Here is a 25,031-nt window from a genome sequence, read left to right as displayed (position 1 = left end):
AAAACAATGAGTTAGAGTTACAGGTGTACTTGTGGGGGGGGGGGGGCAAGCTAAAAATTATTGTGTGCAACGAAAGCCCAAGCTGCCGCCCCTTACAACCTGCCACCCAGGTCCACCGCATCCCTTGCACTCTCCCTTAAGCCGCCCCTGCCTCCTCATAAGTCATAACACGAATGGAGACCCACTGGACTGGCTCAAATGCCATATCATGAGAGAGAGAGAAAGAGTAAAAATCTATGGGGATCTTGGGAATATCTCATGTTCTTAAAGAATGTTTACTTACGTCGTCTCTTTTAATGGCAGAAAAGGAAAAACAAATCGCGTAATCCCAAGATAATTATACGCAACATGTATGATGTGATGTTTGAGACTATCGAAGTTGTCCACCAAATACGAATGTTTTCGAAGGCATGGAAGAGTATTTATTACAAATCCCCGATCTCTCTCTTTATGGACGAGCCTCTCAAGATCAGATGCGGAACAAATATAGCCTCGTGTACATTGAGTAGTCGAGAAAGGGGTCTGAGAGAACGGATTATTATTGTTATCATTTCTAAGATTACCCAGAAATTGGATGAGATGGACGATCTCGTGTCGTTAAGTAAACTCAATCTATGTAACATGTTACGTGCCAGGTAATATCATTTCATAAAGCTGGTGAAAGAGACGAGGTGCGACAATCAACATCTATAATAGTTTTTTGATGATACGCTTGTAAAAAGATGAATACGCCGAATGAATACATTTTTTTTCAATTACTGTGTCGTTTGATTAGTTTTGTCGCACTGAATTCGTTTTAAGTATACGAGGACTATTTAGACCAAGGTTCTTCAATACCATGGCCCGCGGGCCACTTGAGGGGCCCTCGAAGCTTTTTCGCAGTGGCTCGCCGACGAAAAAAGGCTTATGTAGTTACAGAATTTATACTGAAAAGAACGAGTGAAAGAAGTAGTTCCAAATTACTTTTAGAAACATTTCAGAATTAATGAAATGAATAATTTTAAAATTATTGAAGGGAATAATTTCAGATTTATTGGAAGAAATAATTTCAGATTTTTATTGGAAGAAATAATTTCAGGTTTTTATTGGAAGAAATAATTTCAGGTTTTTATTGAAAAAACTAATTTCAGGTTTTTATTGAAAAAACTAATTTCAAAATAGATGGAAACAGTGATAACAATTATGATAATAATTTCTCCTGTTTTATGTATTTTTTTGGTGATCCGTAAATTGTTTCTCCTATTTTCCCATTCGGCAAATATTTCTCCTATTTAACCCGTTTAGCAAATTATTTCTTCTTTTTGTTTATTTTTTCGGTTTGCAAATTATCTTTCCTGTTAATGTATTTATTTGCCGGTTGCAAATTATGTCTCATATTTTCCCCGTTCAACAAATTATTTCTGCTATTTTCCCTGTTAAAGAAATAATTTCTCCTATTTGTTCATTTTTTTGCCGGTCCGCCAAATATTTCTCCCATTTCCGCTGGTCCACGTAATTTTTCAACTATTTTCACCCGTCCGCAGTTGTGGAAAAGGTGAAAAACATTGGACTAGATCATAGTTTCCCAACCCTTTTTGTCCCATCGCCCCCTTCTTCAGAAATTTTTTTCTCCCATCGCCCCCCAACGCAGTCTAACCCATATAATCCTATGTTATACCCGTAGCTTCTACCGCACCTCCGGAACATTCCATCGCCCCCCCCCCCCCAGGGGGCGTTAACGCCCACGATGGGAATCACTGGACTAGATGATACTCATTAGTTTTGGATACCTTACACGTTTGAGAAACAATAAAGATAAAACTGCTCTGAATTTCAGAAAATCTCAGCTAACAAGAATCATAATGATATGACAATGATAAGTTTTCATGTTTGCTCTTGTGACGTGTCTGGTCTCAATGATATGCAGTCATCAACAAAACAGCTGAACCATTTTAAGTTTTATTGTTGCTGTTTTTTCCCCCACACCTCTTTTTTATGATGCAAGTGCTGAACCTGCCATTCACAAATGTAGGCGTAAATAAATAAGTAAATAACTTTGAAGATTTATATCAAAGGAACTTTAACAAAACACAGTTTCTGCGTCAACGTTGCGCACTTATATATACTAACGAAATTATAATCCCAATATGTTTATAATATGGTATATAGGTTATAACGAATATGTTTCAAGCAACAGGTTATAAAGACTAGACACGTCATATTGTATATTTGTTCGTATACAATATATTAACTATTTCAGCATACTGTATATATAGTTAATTTACTTACCGTAAGATCGTATAATTATATAATTAAATACCTATTGTGAGCATTAGTACAATGCAATATAAACATTACACATAATATATTTACAAACTTATCTATACTTAATTCACATTATCCTACATAACTTCTCTTATCCTACATGATTCACACATATATACGTTTATTAAACACTACGATTTTCTTTCTTTTTTTTGTAATTGTATATCTAATTACAATGTATTTGTCATAATACAATCTTTTCGTGATATTTAACACAGTAAAAACTAAATTATTTATGGGGGTTTTTTAATCGTTAAATTGATTTTCAGTATAGAATAAGTTTAGTACTTCAATGTTTGAAGCTCTTTTTACACAGTAAAAATTTGATGAGTCGGTATAAGTATTGTGGTATAAGTAATTTGTCTTTGAGATATCGTTTCTATGTACTTTTTTGTTATGTTTCTATGTACGTATATTAATGTTACGCCTCTATATAGTAGTAAAGTTTCTATATATTTGTCTTGCTTTTCCTGCACATATATTTTTTCTATATAGTACTGAAGTTGTGATTCAGTGTATTGTATTATGTTATTATATGTGTATTAAATGTGGAATTTCAGAAGAAACTGTAGCATATTCAGCTTTTTTTTATGGTCATATTCCTGTTGAGTACACCGAATTACATAAGAAATGTATATGTTTATTTCAAACGCGAAAAACTTTCTCGAAATTTGTTGTTCAGTGTAAAGGGAAGAAACTTTTTCGACATACAATTTCTGCGTTAACGCTGCACACATAAACGAACGAAATTATCATCCGTAAAAAAATGATGCGTATTACTTTTAAAAATTAAATAATTATAATATTTTCGCTATGCAGCAAAGTGTAAAGATTACGAGTTGGGATTGCTATACACTACTCACTTTTAGCTTGCTTATCTCTTTCTTCAACTCTTTCATGACGTCGTCTTTGGCTGTCATCTCTTCTCTCATCAAATTCAATTCATACTTCAGCCTGACAACTTCTTGGCGCTCGCGTTTCAAACACACCACGAGGTCATCACCACCCCGATGTCCACATCCACTATATTCATAACCACCAGCCAGGTCCATCGGTCCGAGGACAACACAATGGCAGGTTTTGTTGTCGACGTCCAGCGCATCGGACTTGGTGGTGGACACTTCTCCTCCCTCGGCACGAGAACGTGTCGATAACGTCTTGCATGTCGCTTGGACCCATTTTCCAACTCTGCTGAGACTTTTTCTCAGCGGTGAACTGGGTTTACTCTGATGATGACCACCGTCACTGGCACAGGTGTCACTATCATATTCTGTGACGTGTTCATTGTTTCCAGTGGTGAGAGTTCGCCGCCGCGTACTCACCTCGTCCAAGCTCATATTCCTAACATTAAGGTTTTTGGTTGTAACTATTTCCCGCGCTGGTTGAGTTCCCCCAAAAATGATTCGCTGGCGACATCTTGCGGCTGTTCCCTGGACAACCACGAAACTTTCTTTCATTTTTATTCATCTCTTTTTCCACCCTCAACATTACAATCTTTTCTTTCCTGAATGTGTCATTACAACACTGTTAGTGAATGGGGTTGGAATAATCGGAGACGCTCGTAAAAAAGAGCGGAATGATTTTCATTTCTTAGCCTAGAATAAATTCGAACAGCATTAGAATAAAAAAAATGTTTTTTTATGCCCAACCTTTTCATTCCGCAGGACAGATATGCGGTATTTCTGCAACACGCGGACCAGAAACTTGTTTTTGTAGGGTGACCATATGACCCGCATTTTACGGAATATTCCCGTAATTTTGGTCGTCCAAACATTTTAATAAAATGTCCCGTTTTCCCCTTATTTTCATGACTTTTTTTTTTTTACAAGAAATCAAGAATGGATATTATTTTTATGAATTGTAAAGTAACATCTTAGGCAATTTTTTTGTCTGTAATTGGCAAATTTACTTGCCTTTCACAATTGTTTTTTTTTTCTTCTGCTATTTGTGACTTTCCTTGCCTTAGACAGTGTTTTTGACTGTAATTGACAAATGTACTTGACTTCGACAATTTTTTTGGGCTGTAAATTGGCAACTTCATTTGCCCTTGACAATTTTCTTTGTTGCAACCTTACTTGGCTTGTGCCGTTTTTTGACTATAATTGGCAACTTTATATGCTTTTGCATTTTTTTTTCACTTATCAATCGTATTGCAAATCCTCAATGTCCCGTATTTTTATGAAGGAAATATGATCGTCATAGGCTTTTATGGTGATGTTTGTATTGAAATTTATCAACCGGAACACATTTCTTTGGCCAGATATTTCTTGGTGGGCCGCATTTGGCCTGCGGGCCATTGGTTGTGCGCTCTTGCGGTTTGATTATATTTTTCTCTCCGAAAGCCTAGAAAACATCAAACTCGTTTAAACGACAAAATCCAACGGAATCTTTGATGTCGGTTTCACGGAGTTTGAATTCTGATTTATTTTTTTTTCCTCTTAGCTTTCCATTTTTCAATGACATTTATTTTTGTCACGTTGAAAATTTTCGAAGTTTTGCTCGAAGTTTTTCGTTTCTCTTGCTCAAACTGTACTCTTTCATTTGACGGAATTTGTTCGATTCTTTCATATAAATTATCCATATTTATAGCACCAACTATTATTTCGGTTGATTCAGTTTTCTGGAAAATATTGGAAATAAGTTGCAGTCATTCCTGAGTTAATTAAAACAGTAGCTGTAACGGGACGCGGGATACTTATTACGGTCGAAAAATTTCTCGAAGCTAACTTTAAATATTTTCAGCATCATAAAATAATATGTCTGTTAAGGTAGTTTGAGATTAATTAATTTCTCGAAAGGTAAAATGAACGACAGAAAATAATACATGGAGAATATTTAGACTCAAGTAATATTTAGAGAGACATTTAACTCGTTTGTTTCTCCCGCTTTTAAATATTTATAATTTTTTCTTGTTTGAAATTCGTCTCATTTATTCATAATATGGCTTCATTGAAATATTTAAAAAAAAAAATGAGTCTTTTCTTCATCATTTCCAACATTAATGTGAACATAAAAAAAAAAATTTCCGTATAATTCATTTGCATATTCCTTCGGCAAACGTAAAAGTACTTCATTAATGGGAGTGATTGTTTTTTATTTTCTAGTTGTTATAAGTTTTTTAGTAAATTATAAAATATTTTCTAGAAAAAAATTTTGAAGTAAAAAAGTTGTGAAAATTATAAAAGAAATTACAAAAACATTATAGAGGTCTGTTTTAATTATTTTTTATGCATATGTTTTCATCTGCATCAGAGAGATTATTAACGAACATGTTTCAATTTGCATGAAAATTAAGTTTTTCTTATTTCGTATTACGTCAGAATACTCATTTTCAAAAGAAGAAAATTATTTTAGTTGACTCTCTCCACGCATGCGCGTTGAAAATATTAATTATTTAAATCGATTTTTTTTACTAGCACTAATGTGAATATAAAAGTATACGAATTCCTTTCAATCTGATGAAAGGGTCTCGGTTTGGATAGTATATACAGTCAGCCACGCTTAATCGGATAAACGGATACTCCGCTTACACTAATTAATATGATATTTTGATACTTACAACGACATTTCCCCTCTCAATCAATTACATTTTACACGTCAACTGTTAATAAACATCAGCCACAAAACACATAATGTTTTTATTGAATGAAACATTTGAAATTAATGGAAAATATGTCACACTTAGTTAAGATGAGAATAAGTACTGACCTCTAAGTATTCAAGTTGCTTTCAATACGTACATTGAATTATTTTATTTTTGTAGCTAATAGAGAGCGCTAACATTCCTAATGAAAAGTATAAAAATCTTCAACGCAGTGATCATTGTATATATAATTAGATACACTCTTCATTTTATGACTGATTTCTTCGAGAAGCTTTTTTAATATTGATCCTTCATCAGTTTTCAATATACAAACTATACTAACGTTGTAAAATGGCAATTGAATTGTTTCCCCGCGTAATCGAATACCCCGTTGAATCGGATATTGTGTGCTAGGATCGTTGATATCCTATTAAGTGGGGCCGACTGCAAATGCTAGCTAAACAGGTAAAGAATAATCAAAGAAACACGTAGGGAAAGTTCCAATAAAATTATGGTTTTGAAGGACGACGCGGATGAAGTAGTGTAGTAAGGTTCAAGAGAAAATTCCAATAAGACATTTCCGACTAGTGTGACTGAGAAAATGGAATTGTTGAATTTTTATCAATCACGGACGGATTTATCAAATTTTTACGTTCTCGGCATCATTGTACATGAGCATAGAATATTCCAATATTCTTCAACCTACACGCGAACCGGTGAAAATTAAGGAAACAATTTCGCGCTGATTGTCCGCATGGGGACGCCATGCTCGGCTGAAGTTGGTTTTCAAAATTTAAGCGGCAAATGCGAGCCCATTTTGCAAAAGCCTCTCCATAGAGAGGAATATGATCAATAACATTTGAAATTGACGCATAGTATACAGGCATAGTATACATTTGTTTCCGAATTCGGATAAACAAATGGGAAAGAACAGCATTAAATGCGTGTAAAATGCTGTTTTTTCCAAACTTCCCTCCGTTTTTCGAATTCGATTGTTTCAGTGAATACGTATAAACTTGGATTGATTGATTTATTTATTTACTATGGGGCGGCCAACCCCCCCTCCCCCACTTCTCTTCCCAACATATCTTGTTTATTTCGTCCCACTTCATCAGCGTGCTATGGAAAGGGGGAAAGGGACGTGTGAAAGCACCAGCTTACTGAAGAAGCGAATTTTAATAAAAATAATAATAAAGCAACAAAAAACAAATGAGATTCATCAAGTATCCCCAGAAAACTTCCCCATGGGGGTCCCCAGATTCAATTCGCTGAATTTCAGTGGGGCCCCCACACTGGATATATCTTGGGCTGCCGATGTGTTGCAAATTTTACAATGTTAAACCACAAAAATCAATGAGATACATCCAGGGGCACCGAATTACAACCTGCCAACATTTCCATGGAGCCCTGACCTGGAAGCTTGTTCGACACCCCCCTGTGAGAATTTTTCATTTTTATCAATTTTACAACGAATAAAATAGAGGGCCCCACATTCAGTAGCGGGGACACAATACGCAGATTTTTAGTGAGGCCCCAGACTGGCTATATCTTGGGCTTCGACTGTTGCAAATTCTACAATAGAAAAGAATGAGATTCATCCAGGGCCCCAAAATCAAACCTGTAAACATGGGGCCCTCGACTTGGAAGCTTGTTGGTCATCCCCCGGTGCGAGTGCCATGAAAAATTTTCATTTGTATTCGTTTTACGAACGAATAAAATCCAGGGCCCCCAAAGAATTACCCGGCACACCATTTCGCATACTTTTGGTGGGGCCCCAGACTGGCTTTATCTCAGGCTTCCGCTGTTGAAAATTCTACAACAGAAAAGAATGAGATTCATCCAGGGTCCCTAAAATGAAACCTCTAAACATGGGACCCCCGACTTGGAAGCTTGTCGGTCATCCCTCGGAGCGAGTGCCATGAAAAAATTTTCATTTGTATTCGTTTTACCAACGAATAAAATCCAGGGCCCCAAAATGAAACCTGTAAACATGGGGCCCCCGACTTGGAAGCTTGTCGGTCATCCCCCGGTGCGAGTGCCATGAAAATTTTTCATTTGTATTCGTTTTACGAACGAATAAAATTCAGGGCCCCCAAAGAATTACCCGGCACACCATTTCGCATACTTTTGGTGGGGCCCCAGACTGGCTTTATCTCAGGCTTCCGCTGTTGAAAATTCTACAACAGAAAAGAATGAGATTCATCCAGGGTCCCTAAAATGAAACCTCTAAACATGGGACCCCCGACTTGGAAGCTTGTCGGTCATCCCTCGGAGCGAGTGCCATGAAAAATTTTCATTTGTATTCGTTTTGCCAACGAATAAAATCCAGGGCCCCCCAACTAATTGCCCGGGACACCAATTCGCATACTTTTGGTGGGGCCCCAGACTGGATATATCTTTTGCTTCCGCTATCACAAATTTTTCAACGTTAAAGCAGCAAGAAAACAATGAGATCCATCAAGGGCCCCTGGAAATGAAAACTTTTTATTTATACGTGAAATCTCCCCCGGGTACCCCGACCCTGTGTTGGGAGCACTGCTGTTGTGTGTATATTATACATATACATACCTCTCGGCATGGACTCCCCCCCCCCCCCCACACAAGGGCAGGGCTGACAGGGGCCACAACGATTCTTATCATTTTGATCACTTGATTTTTCACACTATAAATTAATCACAGAGGGGCCCCTGAAAAGCTGGTTTGGGGGCTCGAAATCTAAATTTCAGCCTAAGGGCTCTGCTGTAGGATGTAGGAGCCTCTCGGTACATGCACATAACATGGTCCCGGTGGGTCAAATTTGTCCCGATATACGCTAGAGTGTTAAATGAATACTTGACCCAAAATCGTAACCGACTTCCGTAACACAAAAACGTAACAGATTTCCGTCACTCAAAAACTTCACCCACTTCCGTCACTCGGTTGCTTAGCAACAGGCCCTTTTCGAGTTTGTGATTTTATATTATAGAGTAGATTTGTTGTAATCAGGAGAGACTGGGCACCAACTTTCTAATTAGGCTTTTTAACAAAGAGCGTCCGTATAAAAAGTTGACATTTTAATCTTAATAACTATAAACATAACCCCTTGCAATATGAACGACATATCTGATTACCACACGTTTTCCATTTGGAATTATGCCTCTAGGATCAACGGTTCGCCTGTTAAATGACATGGACCCTGTTACCTATGCACCCTGTATACAGCTAGAACAATCCAAAATATGCCTCACTGCCTTAGAAATGTGGGAATAAGATATCATTTTGAGAAATGTTAGAATTTTCGTGCAGCTGAGATTGTTATCAGAATATATTGGACACCTTCGCGAATAACATAACCTAAACCAGTTAACGCAAATAAGAAAAATAGACAAAAAAGTTAGAAAATCTTGTTTTTCTTTCTTAGCATATTTCTTTCTTGCATCTGTCGACTTCGAAGAGACTTAAATCGATTTTTAGATTTGGTACACTAGGGGGAGTTTAGCATTTTTTTATATTTCTATCTTCTCTAGAATTCAAAACTTAAAGTAAAAAGTGATCTCGAATATTTTGAGAGCAAAATAAACTAAAGAGTTCAGAAAAAGCTACATCTTCAATACTCGCTAGTGAGATGGAAAAGCTAAATTTATGTTTTCTTTGAAGTAACTTCTTCGGCAGCATGTAAATGTAACAATTCAGCCGAACTCGGTTATAACGACGTAGAAGTTTTGTCGTTATTACAGAGAAATCGCTAAAACCAGAGCTGACATATTCAAGACCTTTTGAATGGGAAAAATACATACGCAGACGCAGTTACATACTACATGTTTTCCGAATTTCCTTATGATTATCATGACCATATTTTATCGAGAACAATGCGGGAAATTAGTATCATAAATAACGGGCATAGCCAATTCTGGCCAAAAATATTGCCGATTGTCATCGAATTTACTAACCCTGTGCTCTAAAAGATAAGCCACAAATTTTTTCTGCTCCGACTGAAGCCCTACGGAGTAACTGAAACCTGCCATCGCGACCATAATTGCGGTCTGCACTCAACAATCCCGTTTTTGACTACCGTGTGAAAAAGTGGCGTTTTTTTTAATCACGGTTATCTTTTTTGCCCGTGGTCCAAATAACGTATGCACCAAGTTTCAAAGAAACACGTCCACCACAACGGGAGCTACATAGGTCGGAGTTGTGTCAGGATAATTAAGGTTGCGCCCGAGTGCCGTAAGGTGCTCGTCTACCGCCATGAAGGTTGCCGTCATGGTTCCAGGTTCGAACTCGAGGGAAGATATACGATATTTTCTCTAACGAGCTTGAAGCAACCACCGATAGACAGCGCCTTCATTTCCAAATCATCTCATTAATGGCAGGGAATTGCAATAAAGTGATATGGCCAGAGTTGGTGTTTGGCGAAGTAGTATAATTAAGCTGAGTAGTGTTAGTTGGATTATACTGACACTACTGCGAACTATGCAGTGGTGGATGTATTTCATTGAAACTTGGTATATACGTTATTTGGATCACAGGAAAAATATAACTGCAATAAAAGCGTGGTTAGTCCCCCGGTGATTAAAAATTAATTTATTTTTATTGAATTTTTCTTCTCCCTGTATCCCATGTATCCTAAATACCAAGTTTCATCGAAATATCTCCATCAGGATGGGCGCTACATACGTCTGAGTAGTGCCAGTTTATTTATAATCACCCTGTATTTTCACTTCCCAAGAGTGAACTCTTAATGAGGTTTGTATTTTCGACGGATACTTATGTGCCTTTCAACAACTACAAAAACTTCTTAATCAAATACGAAAACACACTATTAATGAGATATTTTTTTATTTAATGGAAAAGAATATCATGTAAATTTTTTTATACAGAAAATTTAGTTCGGATTTCGGTTGTTTTCACTCGCAGATAGATTTGGTAGAAAAAGTAGAGAAAAAAAAACTCTTCTGCTTTCTTTTAGAAGAAAAAGGAATATTTTTGCATCCGGGCGTTAACGAAATAAGGGGGAAAAAACATGATGATCTTGTAAAAGAAAAAAACGGAACCAAAGAAATAATATTAACGATTGTAACAGCCTCGGGTCTTGCTTCCTATTTTTATGGCGACGCAAATTACGGCGCTCAAACTCGAAAACATATAAAATTCATGTGTGCGTTGGTAATAAAGAGAGCCGTGAAATGGCATTGGGATTCGTTTCGATTCGAAAACAGAATTCAAATAAAACACGTTAAATGCCCGAAGAATATGCCATTTATAGCGCTTCTATTCGTAATAGAATAAGAAAAATACAGATAACTATAACTTCCAATAACTGAACAATTCCCTGATCGAGAAATAATTTTTTTTAACGTTAAAATTCCCTCGAAGAATGTATATGCTACGGTATAAATGTGCTAATATCCCGGTTGCTATGAGTGCATAAATTCACCGTTAATTTTGGTAAATTTGATAAACTTTCCTAAATTTATCACTTTCACCGGCGATTTTGTATGATATCCAAGCATCGCTGGTAAACGCAGAGCCGCCCTTAGGAGTGCGTGACAGGTGCCGTTACGTACCGGGCACCAACGGTAATAGGAATGAAAAAATTTGCATCAATCAAAAAAAAAGTATATTTTTTTTAGTAAACAACGTGTCTGAGATTCAACTGGTTTGATTCTGGAAACCTCATCAATTTTATGAAATTTTATTACTTCTGGAACAAACTTTTATCAATTATGAAATCATTTTTCTCTTTATACAATGCGTTTTTGCGAACATCCCTGAAATAATCCCTACAATTAACCCCTATTTGACGAATTCTTCAATCTGACCTCGATGTAACGAACTCACATTGAACAAATTTTCGATTTAAGGAATTTTCAATCGTGAAATCACGATTTTAATCGTTTAAACATGAAATTCATCAAATGAGAGCTCGTTATATAAAAGGGTCAAACTATATTTATGAAACATACTAGACACATTTGGAAATTTCCTCACATTTATCAAACTCACCAATGAATCACACTAGGGCGTTATGCATAAACACCAGTAAAAACGATAAATTGCAAGTATTTGGCAAATTAAACAAGGTGTTATGTATTGCATTGTGTCTGCAAAAAATATGATTTTTCTAGTGTGTATTAAATGACGCTTGTGGGTATAATAATACATAACAAAAATGCATAATCGCCAGTAAAAGGGATAAATTTATCAAAGACGATTGGTGATTATGCATAATAACCGATTTATCACATTCACCGAAACATGCGTACAGCGACTGTTCAAATATATTTATGATGATATTACTTCTCGTAAATAACAATTCTATTGTTCGCGAATCTTCGTAATCGTAACTTTATTTAATTGTATTTAATAAGGATATTTGATCATCAGAGCATATATTTCTCATTTTTTCCACATATAAAGTCAACATTTCCTCGATATTCCATCGGCTAAGAACATCGTGCGCGTGGAAGTTTTGAAGGAAAACAGATTTTTACTTGAATTAATTCATAGTGAATATTTTGAAACTGCTTCCGCTGACATCTACTTTACACACTGATATCGATTGCAAATATTCAGCGCAACTCTACAGAGAACCGTCGGTATGACACATTTCGTGAATAAAATTAGTTTGATTCGAAGACCAATAAAGCCAGTGTCATTCCAGAGGAAGAATTACTGCAGAGAGAGAGAGATCTATCTTCCTTTCTTTCTTTCTCTTTTTGAGTGAATGATGAATGCTCGGCTGATCCCAGTGCATATAAATAGTCTCCAGTCGCTTAATAACTTGGGAGAACTGGAGGAGATCGAATTCTTACCCGACACACAATGAAAAATTAATTACTGGAACTCTATCTTTCCTCTTTTTATATATCTATCACGTAATATCGCTTTCATGGTGACTTAGTACCTGTAACCTCCGGAAACATTAGCATTTGATCTATAACACAAAGAAATAACGCCATAATAACTAGTTGAAGCAAGTAGCAAAGAATCTCAAAAGATTCATTACGTGCATGGCTGAGCGTATTTTGGAAAATTTGCCCCGTTTTGTCCCGTTTTCCCTCTCGCCCGAGTTGATTGGAAACTATGAAGACGTATTTATTGGTGCCCGTCTTAGAAAACCCGAGTGTCTTACGTATTTCTGCTTCACTGGAGACCAATTTCGATTTAAATTATCTTTTTTCTTAATCATTTGGGGAAGTTCCCTCATGTTTCCCCTCCTCGGGTATCTCACGCTGGAAATCTAAAAATCACGGAATCGCATACAAATACAAAAATGTATATCCTGATCGAATTGCTGATGATTTCCGCCAGAGGATTGAAATTTCTCTTGATTGACTGAATAATTTCAATCGGGAGAGAGATAATTATTGATCATACTTTCTCATAATTTGAGCACGTCGCCTACAGCAGCGTTTCCTATTCTTTTTGGAACCGAGGACAAGTAAAATGGCTGAAAAAATTCGACGGACCACAAACTTACATGAGTAGTGCGACCATTTCTTAGCAACCTCGTTGGGCATTTTGCATGTTGCGGTGAATTTTGTGCACCATGCATGCTCAACCCCTAATCCGCTGGCCACATTCGGCCACATTTGGCCAGCGGTCTACCTGTTATACCACTTGGTGTTAGAGCAAAGGGCAAAATTTGCCTAGGCTTTTCCCTTACGGGACACCAAATGATGATGATGACCCCTCAAATCTAATTTTGTGAACAATTATCAGAGCGGCACATTTCTAGATCACTTAAACGACCTACGGTGCAGTTCCAAATCATTCGAGTGTGGATTGTGACCATATTACCAGATCACTAAAGTGTCCCGAAGCATATTTACAGATCACCGCGGCACAGTTCCAGAGTTCTTAAATGACCCTGCACAGATCTTAAATGAGCATTTTTAGGTCACTTAATTCACCCACGCCACAGTTCCAGCTCACTCAATCGGCCCGAATCTCATTTACAGATCACTTAAGTGTTCTGCAGCACATTCCCAGATCACTCAAGTGACCCACGGCGGGGTTCTAGATAACTCAGCAGCCTGCGACACATTTACAGAGACAATTGAAGTAACTTGCGCAGCTGTTCCAGATCATTTAATTAAGTGATGCGCGTTACGTTTTCAAATCAATTAGGTAGCCCGTAGAGTATCCTAAATTTTGAGCGCCCTTGCCGCGTACTCGTTAATGACGACAGCGCTCGAGTGCATTCACTTCTTAAAAAATACCGAGATCCTTGATTGGAAATGCGGTAATCACCTTCATTGGCCACACACTCCTGATGTCAGAAAAATACTTGGTGGTTCTAAAAATGTGACTCGACCGTGTAGTATTCGTATTTTTTTATTTGAAGAAAGTGAATTTATTTCCATAGAAGACATAGAGAAATGAATATGAATCCTCTCAGAGAGAGAGAGAGACAGTGAGAGAGAGAGAGAGAGAGAGATCGCATCCATGCAAGAAACGGCAGATATTTACTTCATAAATATTGCCATCGAATTTCAGAGAACATGAGGAATCGATCCGTTATTTCTACTCGTCTCTTTGAGAAAATAAATCCTAAAATCATCCAATATACGGGGAATTTAACGAACCGAATTTCTATGAGACTGAAAACATGCACACGCTCCGTGTATTGGAGAATTTCATTTCTAAATCGAAAATTTCTCTCTCTCAAGAGGTTCTTTCACTATTACCTGCCCTTCATACGAAAAGTCTATTAAAAATTTGGGTAATTAGAAAATCACGCATTAAGAGAAGCCACGTGTCGGGTTCGAGTCCATTGAAGACTTTTCACGGAAGGAAAAAGTGTTTTTCTTTTCTTGACTCTTTCAGCGGTTTTTAACGTTTTCCTGATCAGCACATTATAGAGCTGAGACATTTGAAATTGCGAAACTTTTCCGAATTGCCACGTGTTTTAAAAAGAATTTTTTTCCGATTGCTAGCTGATAATTGCTTCCTCTCCTCCCATCTCGTTATATACATTCTCCCCTTCTTCGAGGCGGCAGGTGATCATGTTACCACCACGACACCAGTGTTTTTGCAACTGCTGCGGTCCGTGACACATTTCGCTGAGTTCTTCAAGCATTGGGGGGGAGCTACATTATTGCGGAATGAGAAGAATGCTTTAAAATGTCTATTTATCTATGGTTTCATGCCATATATTGATTCATATGCTGCGCACCGGTTTAAGACCTACTAACCATTTCACTAGAAAAAGAATAATAACAAATAATTTTAGAGAAACACGGCTTTTTGTCAGCCCAGGATATCAAGGAAACAGATATTTTCTGCAAATTACGTCGAGGTGGACTCGAAAAGAAAAGTCATTTGATCTCCGCCGGGGCGCGAACCCAGTATTCCGGGCAAGTATGCTACCATCTACACCACTGGAGACACGACCCTGCCTTCCTCATTTCATGAGCTGTGACGTGCGGCGCTGAAGTAGAGACATTAGTAGCCTCTCTGAGTAGCGTTTCACCTGGAATGCTATTTGCTGAAGTTAAGAGTCAAGTTTTTAAGTTAGTTAATTTTTTGTTTTTTCCGGATCGCAGATCATTTCTCGTGTTTAAGTCGGTCCGTAAAAGGGGAAAAGGGTGAAGAAAACTATCACATTTACACCTCGTAAGAAATTCGCATTAGTTTATTCAGATTTGAAACGACAAGGCAGAATGATGTGCAACACGTTTCACGAAAAATACTTTCTTTTCATGCTCGCATCTTTCTTGCGTAAGAAATCTTTAGCAGAAATATCTATAGTAATAATGGAAGGTGGGGGTTGAATATACGCATCGGGAGACTGCTCGTGTTTGGAATGCAAACAAGGTCGCCTTGTCCTGTCGAAGAAGTCAACTCGAGCGAGTTGGACAAACCCGTATCGCAAACACGTTTATTCCAACCGCAAGTGCAAAGAAATAGAGATCAGGGTCTCTGAGAACGTTGTCAAAATTCCTGTCTATTCCACCTGTCACAAATATACGAGTATAAGCTTCTTTTTTTTCTCGTTTTACATCCATAATATAGTGAATATTTTTAATGTTTGAATTGATGCCTGTTGAACGCCCCAGAATTGCGGCCTGCACCCTTCGACTTGGTTATATCATGAACTCTTCATATTTGTTAGTTAACTATAACATACTGTATGAATGCATGTTGCTAAACTTGTACAATTCATCAATTTCGAACTTTTGAATTTAAAAAAACTTTTTATACTTAAAAGGTGTTTATCGTGTTGTGTGTATTAATTCTTTTCTACCAAGAAAACTTTCGTGCGGCGAATTGAATCTCTTAGTGGTTTACATTTGACCCGCGGGCCGGAGGTTGTGCACCCCCTGATGTTAATACGAACATTCATTATATATATCATGCCATGTTAAACGTATTATTTCTTTGCTTTCATGTTTGTCCACTAAAATTTACAGTAGTGCGCTTCTTTTACGTCATTGTCAATTTTTTAGTTATTTTAGCCAAAGTTGGCAACTTTTTTTTGGTCACTATTTGCGGCATTAATTAGTAATGCCCCGTATTTTGTCGGGGAAATATGGTCAATCCACTCCCGATGCTTGAAAATATTCAAGCTGATGTTCGGTTGATTGTGGAATCATTTCTCGAGGTTTGAAATAATATTGGTTGCTGTTGAGGTCGATCTAATAAATTTCAATCAATAATTTGTTTTTGATTTCCTTCACGCCAATTTTCGTTTCTTGGTCAGAAAAGATGTTCCCGGCATCTGCGTTTTATGCAACAAAAAGAAAAAATCCTACCTCCGCATAAAGCGCGCATAGTTTGTAATTGCCAGCCATCGGATATGCCCGTGGAAGCATGTCAAGGAGAACTGTGCCCCATAGGTGCCAAGTATGTGGCTACAAGTACTTCATAAACAAATATCGACCATCGGCGGAACGGCAGTAATTAACTATTTTCGGCAACTTAGCACGTGTTGCGAAAGATTCGCGAACGGTTACCACCAGAATCATGTGGACTTGATTAATTTGAGTAGAGGCAATCCCGGAGCTCTGCAAACCACAAGGATGGTGAAGGACTCAATTTTTTTCATGATGTCGCGGCACCTCCATTACGATCCTCGCAGTCGCTCATGGGTTATCACAAACCATTTCAATACTCCCGTTGACATTTTACGTTCATCACAGAAATTATATTCGATGCCATTTTAAATTTTTTCAAGATGAAAACCAATCGATCGTCGACGAAAAGAGAGATTCGCAATGCACTTTATTTCACGAAATGCAATCATTGTAATAACCTCGATACGAAGCCGTTACATTTACGTTGTCGAGTCCCTTTTTTCGCCCGGAAAACAAGTAAATGAATTTCTCCTAGGATACGATGATGCCTCCGTAGAAGTAGTATCCAGTTTCAGTCGCATAATAATTATTAGACGATGTTTTGGCATTGGATAAAGGAAGAGAGTGTGTTCTTTGATGGTAACATGACGACGTTTCTCCAGGAATTTCTCGGAGGTGCTTTTATCACATAAACACCGAATACAGATGCGATGGTGTTGCGGAAATACCATAGACTTAAGATATAAATAGACCGCGCACGCTATTCATAAAACTTGTCGAACGTGAAGAAAAGATGAGCAGTATTGTCGGGGAAAGAACAGGTTCTGCGCTATTACATTTGGCGCGTTTTCGCAGAAGCTAGGATGTTGCTGTAACGAAATTTGACTCAATTCGATCAAGTTGATGAAAACTTTCCTTCATTTTTTCAATGAATTTCACTCATTTTTATGTGAAATATTTAGGGAGTATCAGATTTGAAAAAATAAATTCTATAAAATAAACAAATATTGGAAAACGGAATTTTTTTATTTTCCATTAAGGGATAATTCTTAATAATTTCTTAACACATGGGTTTTTAAATTTTAATTGAATATATAATATTTGAAGGAAGTGAATATAAACAGTATAAATTTCATGAAATAAATTTTTTTGGCACAGTTTTTAATAGCTTTCTAAATATCTATACACACACAGGAAACAAAATATTGTATACAACAAATATATAATGTTTATGTTACTGTAAATTTGATAAATCCGTAGGGCGCGTTATCTTCAGAAATTATGCATAATAGTTGGTAAATATATGCATAATTACCAATATTTTTAGTAAGTTTGATGAATTTCGTAGCAGTTATCACTTTTTACGAATGAATCGAATAATTCTCAAAATGAAGTTAGTAAGTTTAATGAATATGGAAAAAATCCATGCTGAAATATCACTTTATTTCAACAACTTAGTTCTGTCCGTATGAGATGCGTGCACTACACATATTTCGCCCTAAAAATTAAATTAATAATAAATGCGAAGATAGAGAGAGATTTTTTTTCATCGGCTTAGTTCATGTTGGCTTTTGCTGTATTTATCAGCATATGCAAACATAACCGTTACGAAGAGGGGTAAAAATACTATTATTTTTAGAGGTTGTTATGCATTTTTATGCAAAACTGCAATTGTCTAGAGGGGGGGGGGAAGTTTTCCTCACATTCTATTTAAATAGAATATTTTTCATAAATTTCTCCTTCTGAAAAGCATATTTTCTTCCAAGTTGAGCAAAACTCGAATGAACTCACTAGCTCGCCAAATCTCGCCAAATCTTGCGGAGACGTATATTTCAGTTAAAACTTCATAAAACTCACAATTTCAATCATTTATTGCCAAAAATTCTATTAAAACATTTAATAATGATTCATGACATTTGAATTTTACCAAAACTTGGAACTTTAATTGAATTAAATCCAAAATGGAGTCGTTAAAAACTGAGATTACGTCAGAAATCCATTGCATCGTCAATTTAATATTCCAATTTTTAATTTATAAGAAGGGGAATAAGCAAAAAAGTATTCCTTTGTGAAAGGATAATGTTCCTCCTTTCCTAAACCGGTCCGAACATCCGAAAGCTGCACACGTGGTGACCATTCTAATGAAAAATAAGACAGCACTTGGAGATCGTCGTACGAACAGCCATAAGGAAAGCATTGCCAGCGAGATTCCCTGACCAGCCTTTCGACCGGAGTCACGTGACTCCGGATCTTTGCTTCACATTGTAACCCCTCGCGCGCACTCTATAGTATTATTACTCTGTGGGAAATACAGGTTGGTCCGATATGAGAGACCATAGAGGCAGCAAAAATCAAAGAATACGAATGAAATTCGAGATACGGTCAAATTGCGGTATAACGAACTCCAACAGACCATAGAAATCTCTTCGTTCTAAGAAAATTTTGTTATAAAGGAATACCAGATTTTTTTTTTTCACATTGTTCCTGTGTGAACTTATCTGGAGGGATTAGAAAAGTTTACGTGAAAACGAAATTTCCGCTATAAGCTATAAATGATTTAGATATATAACAGTGATTTCTGCTATACCGGTTAAAGGGTTAAGACATCGGATTTATGAAGCATTGTCAATTGGGGTAAAAGTAACATATATGATATGAGAGTACATATATGAGTAAATAGCGTTGATTAGTTTTTATCTCGACCCACAAATTTTTATTTCCTACAGTAAATATAGATATACCGGGTGTCCCATAAATTCGTAAATAGTTTAAAAAATTTGAAAGAATTAGTACATTTGAATGCGATTTGCGAAAAACTTACCTCACGGAAAGTGATTTTCAACAAAAAAAAAGTTAGTTAAAATTTTTGTCTATACACGGCGCTGTACGAAAGCAAATAACAGAATTCGAGACCCGTGAACGTTTCTTCAAACCCTCTTCGATGTCCGAAACGTTAGTAAAGCTTTGGCCGGCGATTCGTGGTTGGGGTAAAACACCTTTGCAGTTTGCATTTCCATTTTCTAAGAGTTTCTTCTTCAGCATATCGGTGGCAAAAAAAAGTTGCATAAAAGAAGTTGCATGCACCCTAAAATTGCAAAGCGGTGCGACTAGGAACAACAAAAATGCATAGGGGTGGCGGAAGAGACGTCCGCGCATAGTAAAAGAGGAGGAGGAGGATAGAGAAAATGGCTCCAGGGGTTCTGAAAGGTGAGGGTGTATATATTCTAGAAACCTTGGGTGTGATGATCCCTCTGCAGAAGAGGGAAACAAAAAAAAGGGGGGGGGGAAGAAGCGGACCAATCAGCAGATCGAGGTGAAAAACCACAAACCAGATTGTTCAAGTCGTGCACCTCGTCGAGAGGCTTCTTCGTCTTGCTACTCGCGTATGTGAGGTGTGCAACAAAACAATATATAATCGTTTTTTCGTCACTAGTCTCTATTATGCACTCCTCGTGGACGCCTGACTATGTGTCGTCTGGCTTGAAATGTGATGAAAATCATTCTTCTTCAAATACATAATGAAATAATCTTTATAAATAACCATAATATAATAATTACATATTAACCATTATATAATAACCATAGTTGCGTACAGTCCCCTAAAAATTGAAATTTTCAAGCCAATATAAACTTGCCAACACCGCAATAAGTCGTCAAAACATCAAGATTTGTCATTTTCAATATCTCGATAGATCTTACATTAAAAATTGTGGAAGTGATGGAGTAAGATAGATATTCCGCTTATTGGAGGTTCAGCGCTGGGCACACAAAATCTACAAGCATATATGCTCAATCTGTGGCCCGCTGGCCAGATGTGGCCCTCGGAGTCATCTTATGTTTCCCGTGACCTCGAACCCAATTTTATAAAAACGAACTAAGCGGGAAAAATTTGTAGATCACTTAAATGATCTGTAAATGCGCCGAGGGTCACTTAAGTGACTCGCGTTCCACAGGGCTTAAAAGGTCTGCAGTATATTTTTGGATCACTCAAGTACATTTACAACTCATCTGAGTTACCTGCGGAATATTTACAGTTCACTTGAGTAACCCGCGGCTCAGTTCCAGAGAATTTAAGCAGCCCACGACACATTTATAGATCACTGGAGTGACTTACGGCACAGTTCTGAAGCACCTAAGTGGCCGGCAGGACATTTTTAGATCACTTAAGTAGCCCGCGACACTCTCTTAAGGGTTGAGTACCCTTGGTCTACGTAAAAGGTAAATTGTTCTATTCTTTTTAATGTATGAAAACAATTATGTCATCTCATTAAAATCTTTTCGTACTTTACAGTATATTTCTAAAGTCAACGGTTAACTGAGATATCCGTTGATCAAACAATTCGGGAGCACCCTGTACATGTTTCAAGAGACTTTTTTATCGGGAGATTTAAATCCACTCTCGGGAGCAAAAAAATGCATTTTTCTTCTCAGTTGGCGGTGCTTCGAAATGGCCCCCAAATGGTTCAGCTTGTCAAGATTTAGCGATTTGGAAATTTCCAACTTGCATTTCATCATTGAATATTCGTAAAATGAAAATTTTCTACTCTTTTGTAAAACATTCTTTTGCATGTAAATATTTCATGAATAAAACATGTAAAAAGGAGAGAAATATCGATAGAAACGAAAATATTTTCCGAGTCGAATTCTTCAAATGTCTACAATGCTGTATATATGATAAGGTACGCTCTGTATTATTACTTTTATAAAATGTGATAAATCACTTAAACGGTTATTATGCATACTCACCAATGCAACTTGGTAAGTTTGATAAATGTATCACATATGCATCTAATGTATCTAATATGCATAATACGCGTAGGTAGTGCTATGTCTGATTCTTCAGTGCTGCCATCTATGTTTCAGAAGTGAAGTGCAATGATTGAGTATTTGTACCGTTGTAGGTCATGAAGCCAAGCCCGCGGGCTACTACACCAGGTCATACTGCGGTTTTTAGAATTCTAATAGTAATCCAGATTCACGTACAGTGGCGTCTTAACGGATTGCCCTCCAGGGCCGCAACTGGGGAGGCTGGTGCCCCGGGTGCCGAACTTCCCCTTTAATTGTGCCTTCTACATTACACGGGGAGCGTGTTTGTCTCGGATGACAAAGTATCTTGTTGCGGCACTGTTGGCCCTAGTAAGAAAGAACATGGGTCTTATATATAATCATTTATTTCACCAATTGTGTGTGAAATTATCTTTTTTGATTAATTATTTTTTCATCAATCCTGAAATTATTTCTTCCAGTAATTCTGAAATAATTTTCTTTTTCAAACCACCAACGTACAAGTCCACCATTTTATAAGAAAAGTGTTATCCAAAAGTTGGATAGAATTTATTCGTTTGTAAAAATGAAATGCAATTTCTAAAAAAGCCATCGCGGATTGGCCACCTCTACTGTAGACAGATCATAATGCACCGACTAATAATTATGGACACCCTGTGTGTAAGGCAATATAACCTGATGAATCGTTGCACTGTTCGTGCGCGTGACACATTTCTTTGTTTCAAATCCAGCTTTTGATAGAAATTGCTGTTGGCTGTGTCAGGGATGTGCTAACCATTAGAATATTCAGCCTCTGTATAGGTCTTTAACTTGTCTGTATGCTCTAGGTAATAGTACTGTTAAATGAGGAGGGTACGTCATCACGCAGTTCAAATGTACATTTCATCCCCGTTTGTCACGTCTCTAATAATTCAATTCAATGCAAATTGCTGTTCAAAATTATCACGTAACATCATCTAAAATTTGTAGATTTGACTCCCGCGATATATATCTGCGGAACGACCGGCCAAATGCAGTCAAACTCTGTTGTAGCGACACCTCGGTTATAACATGCGTAATTTGCATCCTCGGCTTATTGCTATGGAGAATAATATTAATGAACCTTGCTTATAATGTCGTCTCTCACTTTTTGCTTTAATTTCCAAAGAAATTCCTATAAAAATGTCCCGTTTTTTCCCCGATGCTTGCTTTAGTTCAAATACTAAAATCAGAAATGAAAATTATTTACATAATTTATAAATTATATTACAATGGTTTTTTTCTTCTGTAAAATAATCTTCAATTCCCCCCTGCAGACTTGCTATATAAATTTATTTCCAGTCAAGGATTGTTTAAAGGCAATATCTGGCAATTTCGCCTACAACTGGCAACATTTTCGGCATGAAAAGACAAGAATTGTAGAAATTTATTTCCAGCCAGGGTATGTTTATGGATAATAACTGGAAATTTCGCTCCAACAATTGTCAACATATTTTAGGAAGAAATGTCCCGTGTTTATGACCCACCGATTTCCCGAATTTTTTCTCGTTAAAATATGTCACCCTAATCAATGTATCTGAGTGTATTTTTCACATTGAAAATATGTCTGAAAGCGTTGATGGATAAGCGGTGACCCGACAAAATTTCAAAGAACCTTCGATGCCGTTATATCCAAGTTTGACTGGATCGGTTACGATGATATTGGTTCTGAAATAGCAATTGATGCAAACAACTCTATTCCTTACGATTCCTTCGATTAATTCTCATACAATCGTAACTTTATTTGCTCTCATCAGAGCTATTTCTCATTTTTCCATATAAAGTCAATGTTTCTCGATATTATAACGGCATCGAGGATTTTCGAAAACATACAGAGACTATTGTTTGAATTGATTCGAAGTAAATATTTAAATTAAAACGCTCCTGCTGACATCTACTGTAAACATTGATCGCAAATAGTCGACGTAAAACTCTGTATGACGAATATTCATCGCCGTGACAAATATTCTAGCTCTGTTTGTTTCTCACTCCTGTTTCGATTATGTGCCCCAACCTTTTCATTTCGCGGGCCAGGCACTGGAATAGGACGACCAGAGAATCTGGTCTTTCTAAAATTATGGCCGTCAAGTTTTATTCAATGTCCCGTATTTTTAACGAAGCATACCTGAAAGTTTTTTCTTTACTGAAGTAACGGACTAAGATTATTATATTACGGTAATTATGGCTACAACCCGTGGCAAAGTCAACGTGTACCAATCATTATACACAGAGTGTATTTATTTAATGAAACATTTGGAATCAATGGATAACTTAATACAAGATTCATTGAAAGACTGGTTATTTGTGGAGATGAAGATTACAAGGAAGAAAATTCATCTCTGCCCCCACGCGGGGACTCTAACCCCGGTCTCTCGCTTGCCGGACGAGCGCTCTACCATCTAAGCTATGGAAGCAGATAGAACATTTCAACCTTGGAGCGTATATATATATGTTGAAAGGCACCGTACATGGACGGCGTCAACAATCAACTAATAGCTCGTGAATGACATACGCCAACCAGATGGCCACATGCATTTGGAAATGCCCTCTCCACTTGTCAATACAAGATTCATTGAAAGACTGGTTATTTGTGGAGATGAATATATAACTTATTACTAAGTTAAGATTAAAAAAAAAAACCATTTGAGTGTAGGTATTCACACACACAGTTGCTCTCAACACGTACATTTAATTATGTATTTTTTTCTGTTTCTCTGTTGAGCCAATAGAGGGCGCTAACTTTCCTAATGAAAAGTAAAAATCTTAAGTATTGTGATCATCGTAATTAAATATATAATTTTCATTTCATTTCGTATGTCTGATTTATTCGAGGAGTGTTATTAATATTGATCCATCATCAGTTTACAATATACAAACTATACTGAAGTTGTAAAACGGCAATTGAATTGTTCCCCGCTCAATCGAATATAGTGTGCTAGAATCACCGATATCCAATTAAGCGGAGCAGAATGTATCTGATGGTCTCAGAAAACTGATAATTTCCATGTTGGAGTTTCAGGATTGCTTAACTGTGTTCAATAACGCCTCGAACATTGATGAAAGAGTTCGAATTCCATTCGATTTCCCATCCTGATGTTTTTGTATAGAAGAGAATTCATATAAACATTACTTTACGGAAATATATATATACTAGCTATAATACCCGGCGCTACCCGGGTTTTCTTCAATGAACCATTTTTGGATCACGTGATATCTCCCTCTCTTTTTCTTGGGGGACGTACAAACCGTGTGCAATTTAACCAATATAACGACTTCGCGATTCATGGAATAATTAAATCTAGATTTACAGAAACGTAGAAATGAATATATATTTTTCTTTTTTTAAGGGGCGCTAGGTATTTCGATAAACCTCCACCCCCCCCCCCCGTACTTCAAGTTACCCATCTGCCTGTTTCAGCTTCCAAAAAATGCTTAATTAAAGCTGTGGAGTTTTTTCTATCTACTTTTTACCGGCTCATAATTAATTTTAAAATGAATTTTACATGAATTCATGAAACTAAATATCAAAAGACAATACCGAGACATTAATTTTCATGCTT

At 37.0% G+C, this 25,031-nt stretch overlaps 1 protein-coding gene across 3 annotated transcripts in view; it reads right to left on the bottom strand.

The window, feature by feature from the left end:
- LOC149064902 (cGMP-dependent protein kinase, isozyme 1-like) overlaps window positions 1-25,031 on the bottom strand; it is a 209,588-nt gene that overhangs the window by 165,969 nt on the left and 18,588 nt on the right. Inside the window, exon 1 of one of the 3 annotated variants that reach the window (XM_089254834.1) lies at window positions 3,168-3,647. The exons of the other annotated variants lie outside the window; for them this stretch is intronic. Within the exon in view, the coding sequence (XP_089110960.1) occupies window positions 3,168-3,641 (474 nt within the window). The 5' untranslated portion in view covers window positions 3,642-3,647. Of the gene's footprint in view, window positions 1-3,167; window positions 3,648-25,031 lie in introns of those variants that run through there. 3 annotated transcript variants of the gene reach the window in all.

The sequence above is a fragment of the Pholcus phalangioides genome, unplaced genomic scaffold (genome assembly GCF_987345545.1).
Source record: "Pholcus phalangioides strain wild (caught in Gottingen) unplaced genomic scaffold, Ppha-v1.0 ptg000042l_1, whole genome shotgun sequence".
NCBI lineage: Eukaryota > Metazoa > Arthropoda > Arachnida > Araneae > Pholcidae > Pholcus > Pholcus phalangioides.
This window is presented reverse-complemented; position numbering and strand designations above follow the sequence as displayed.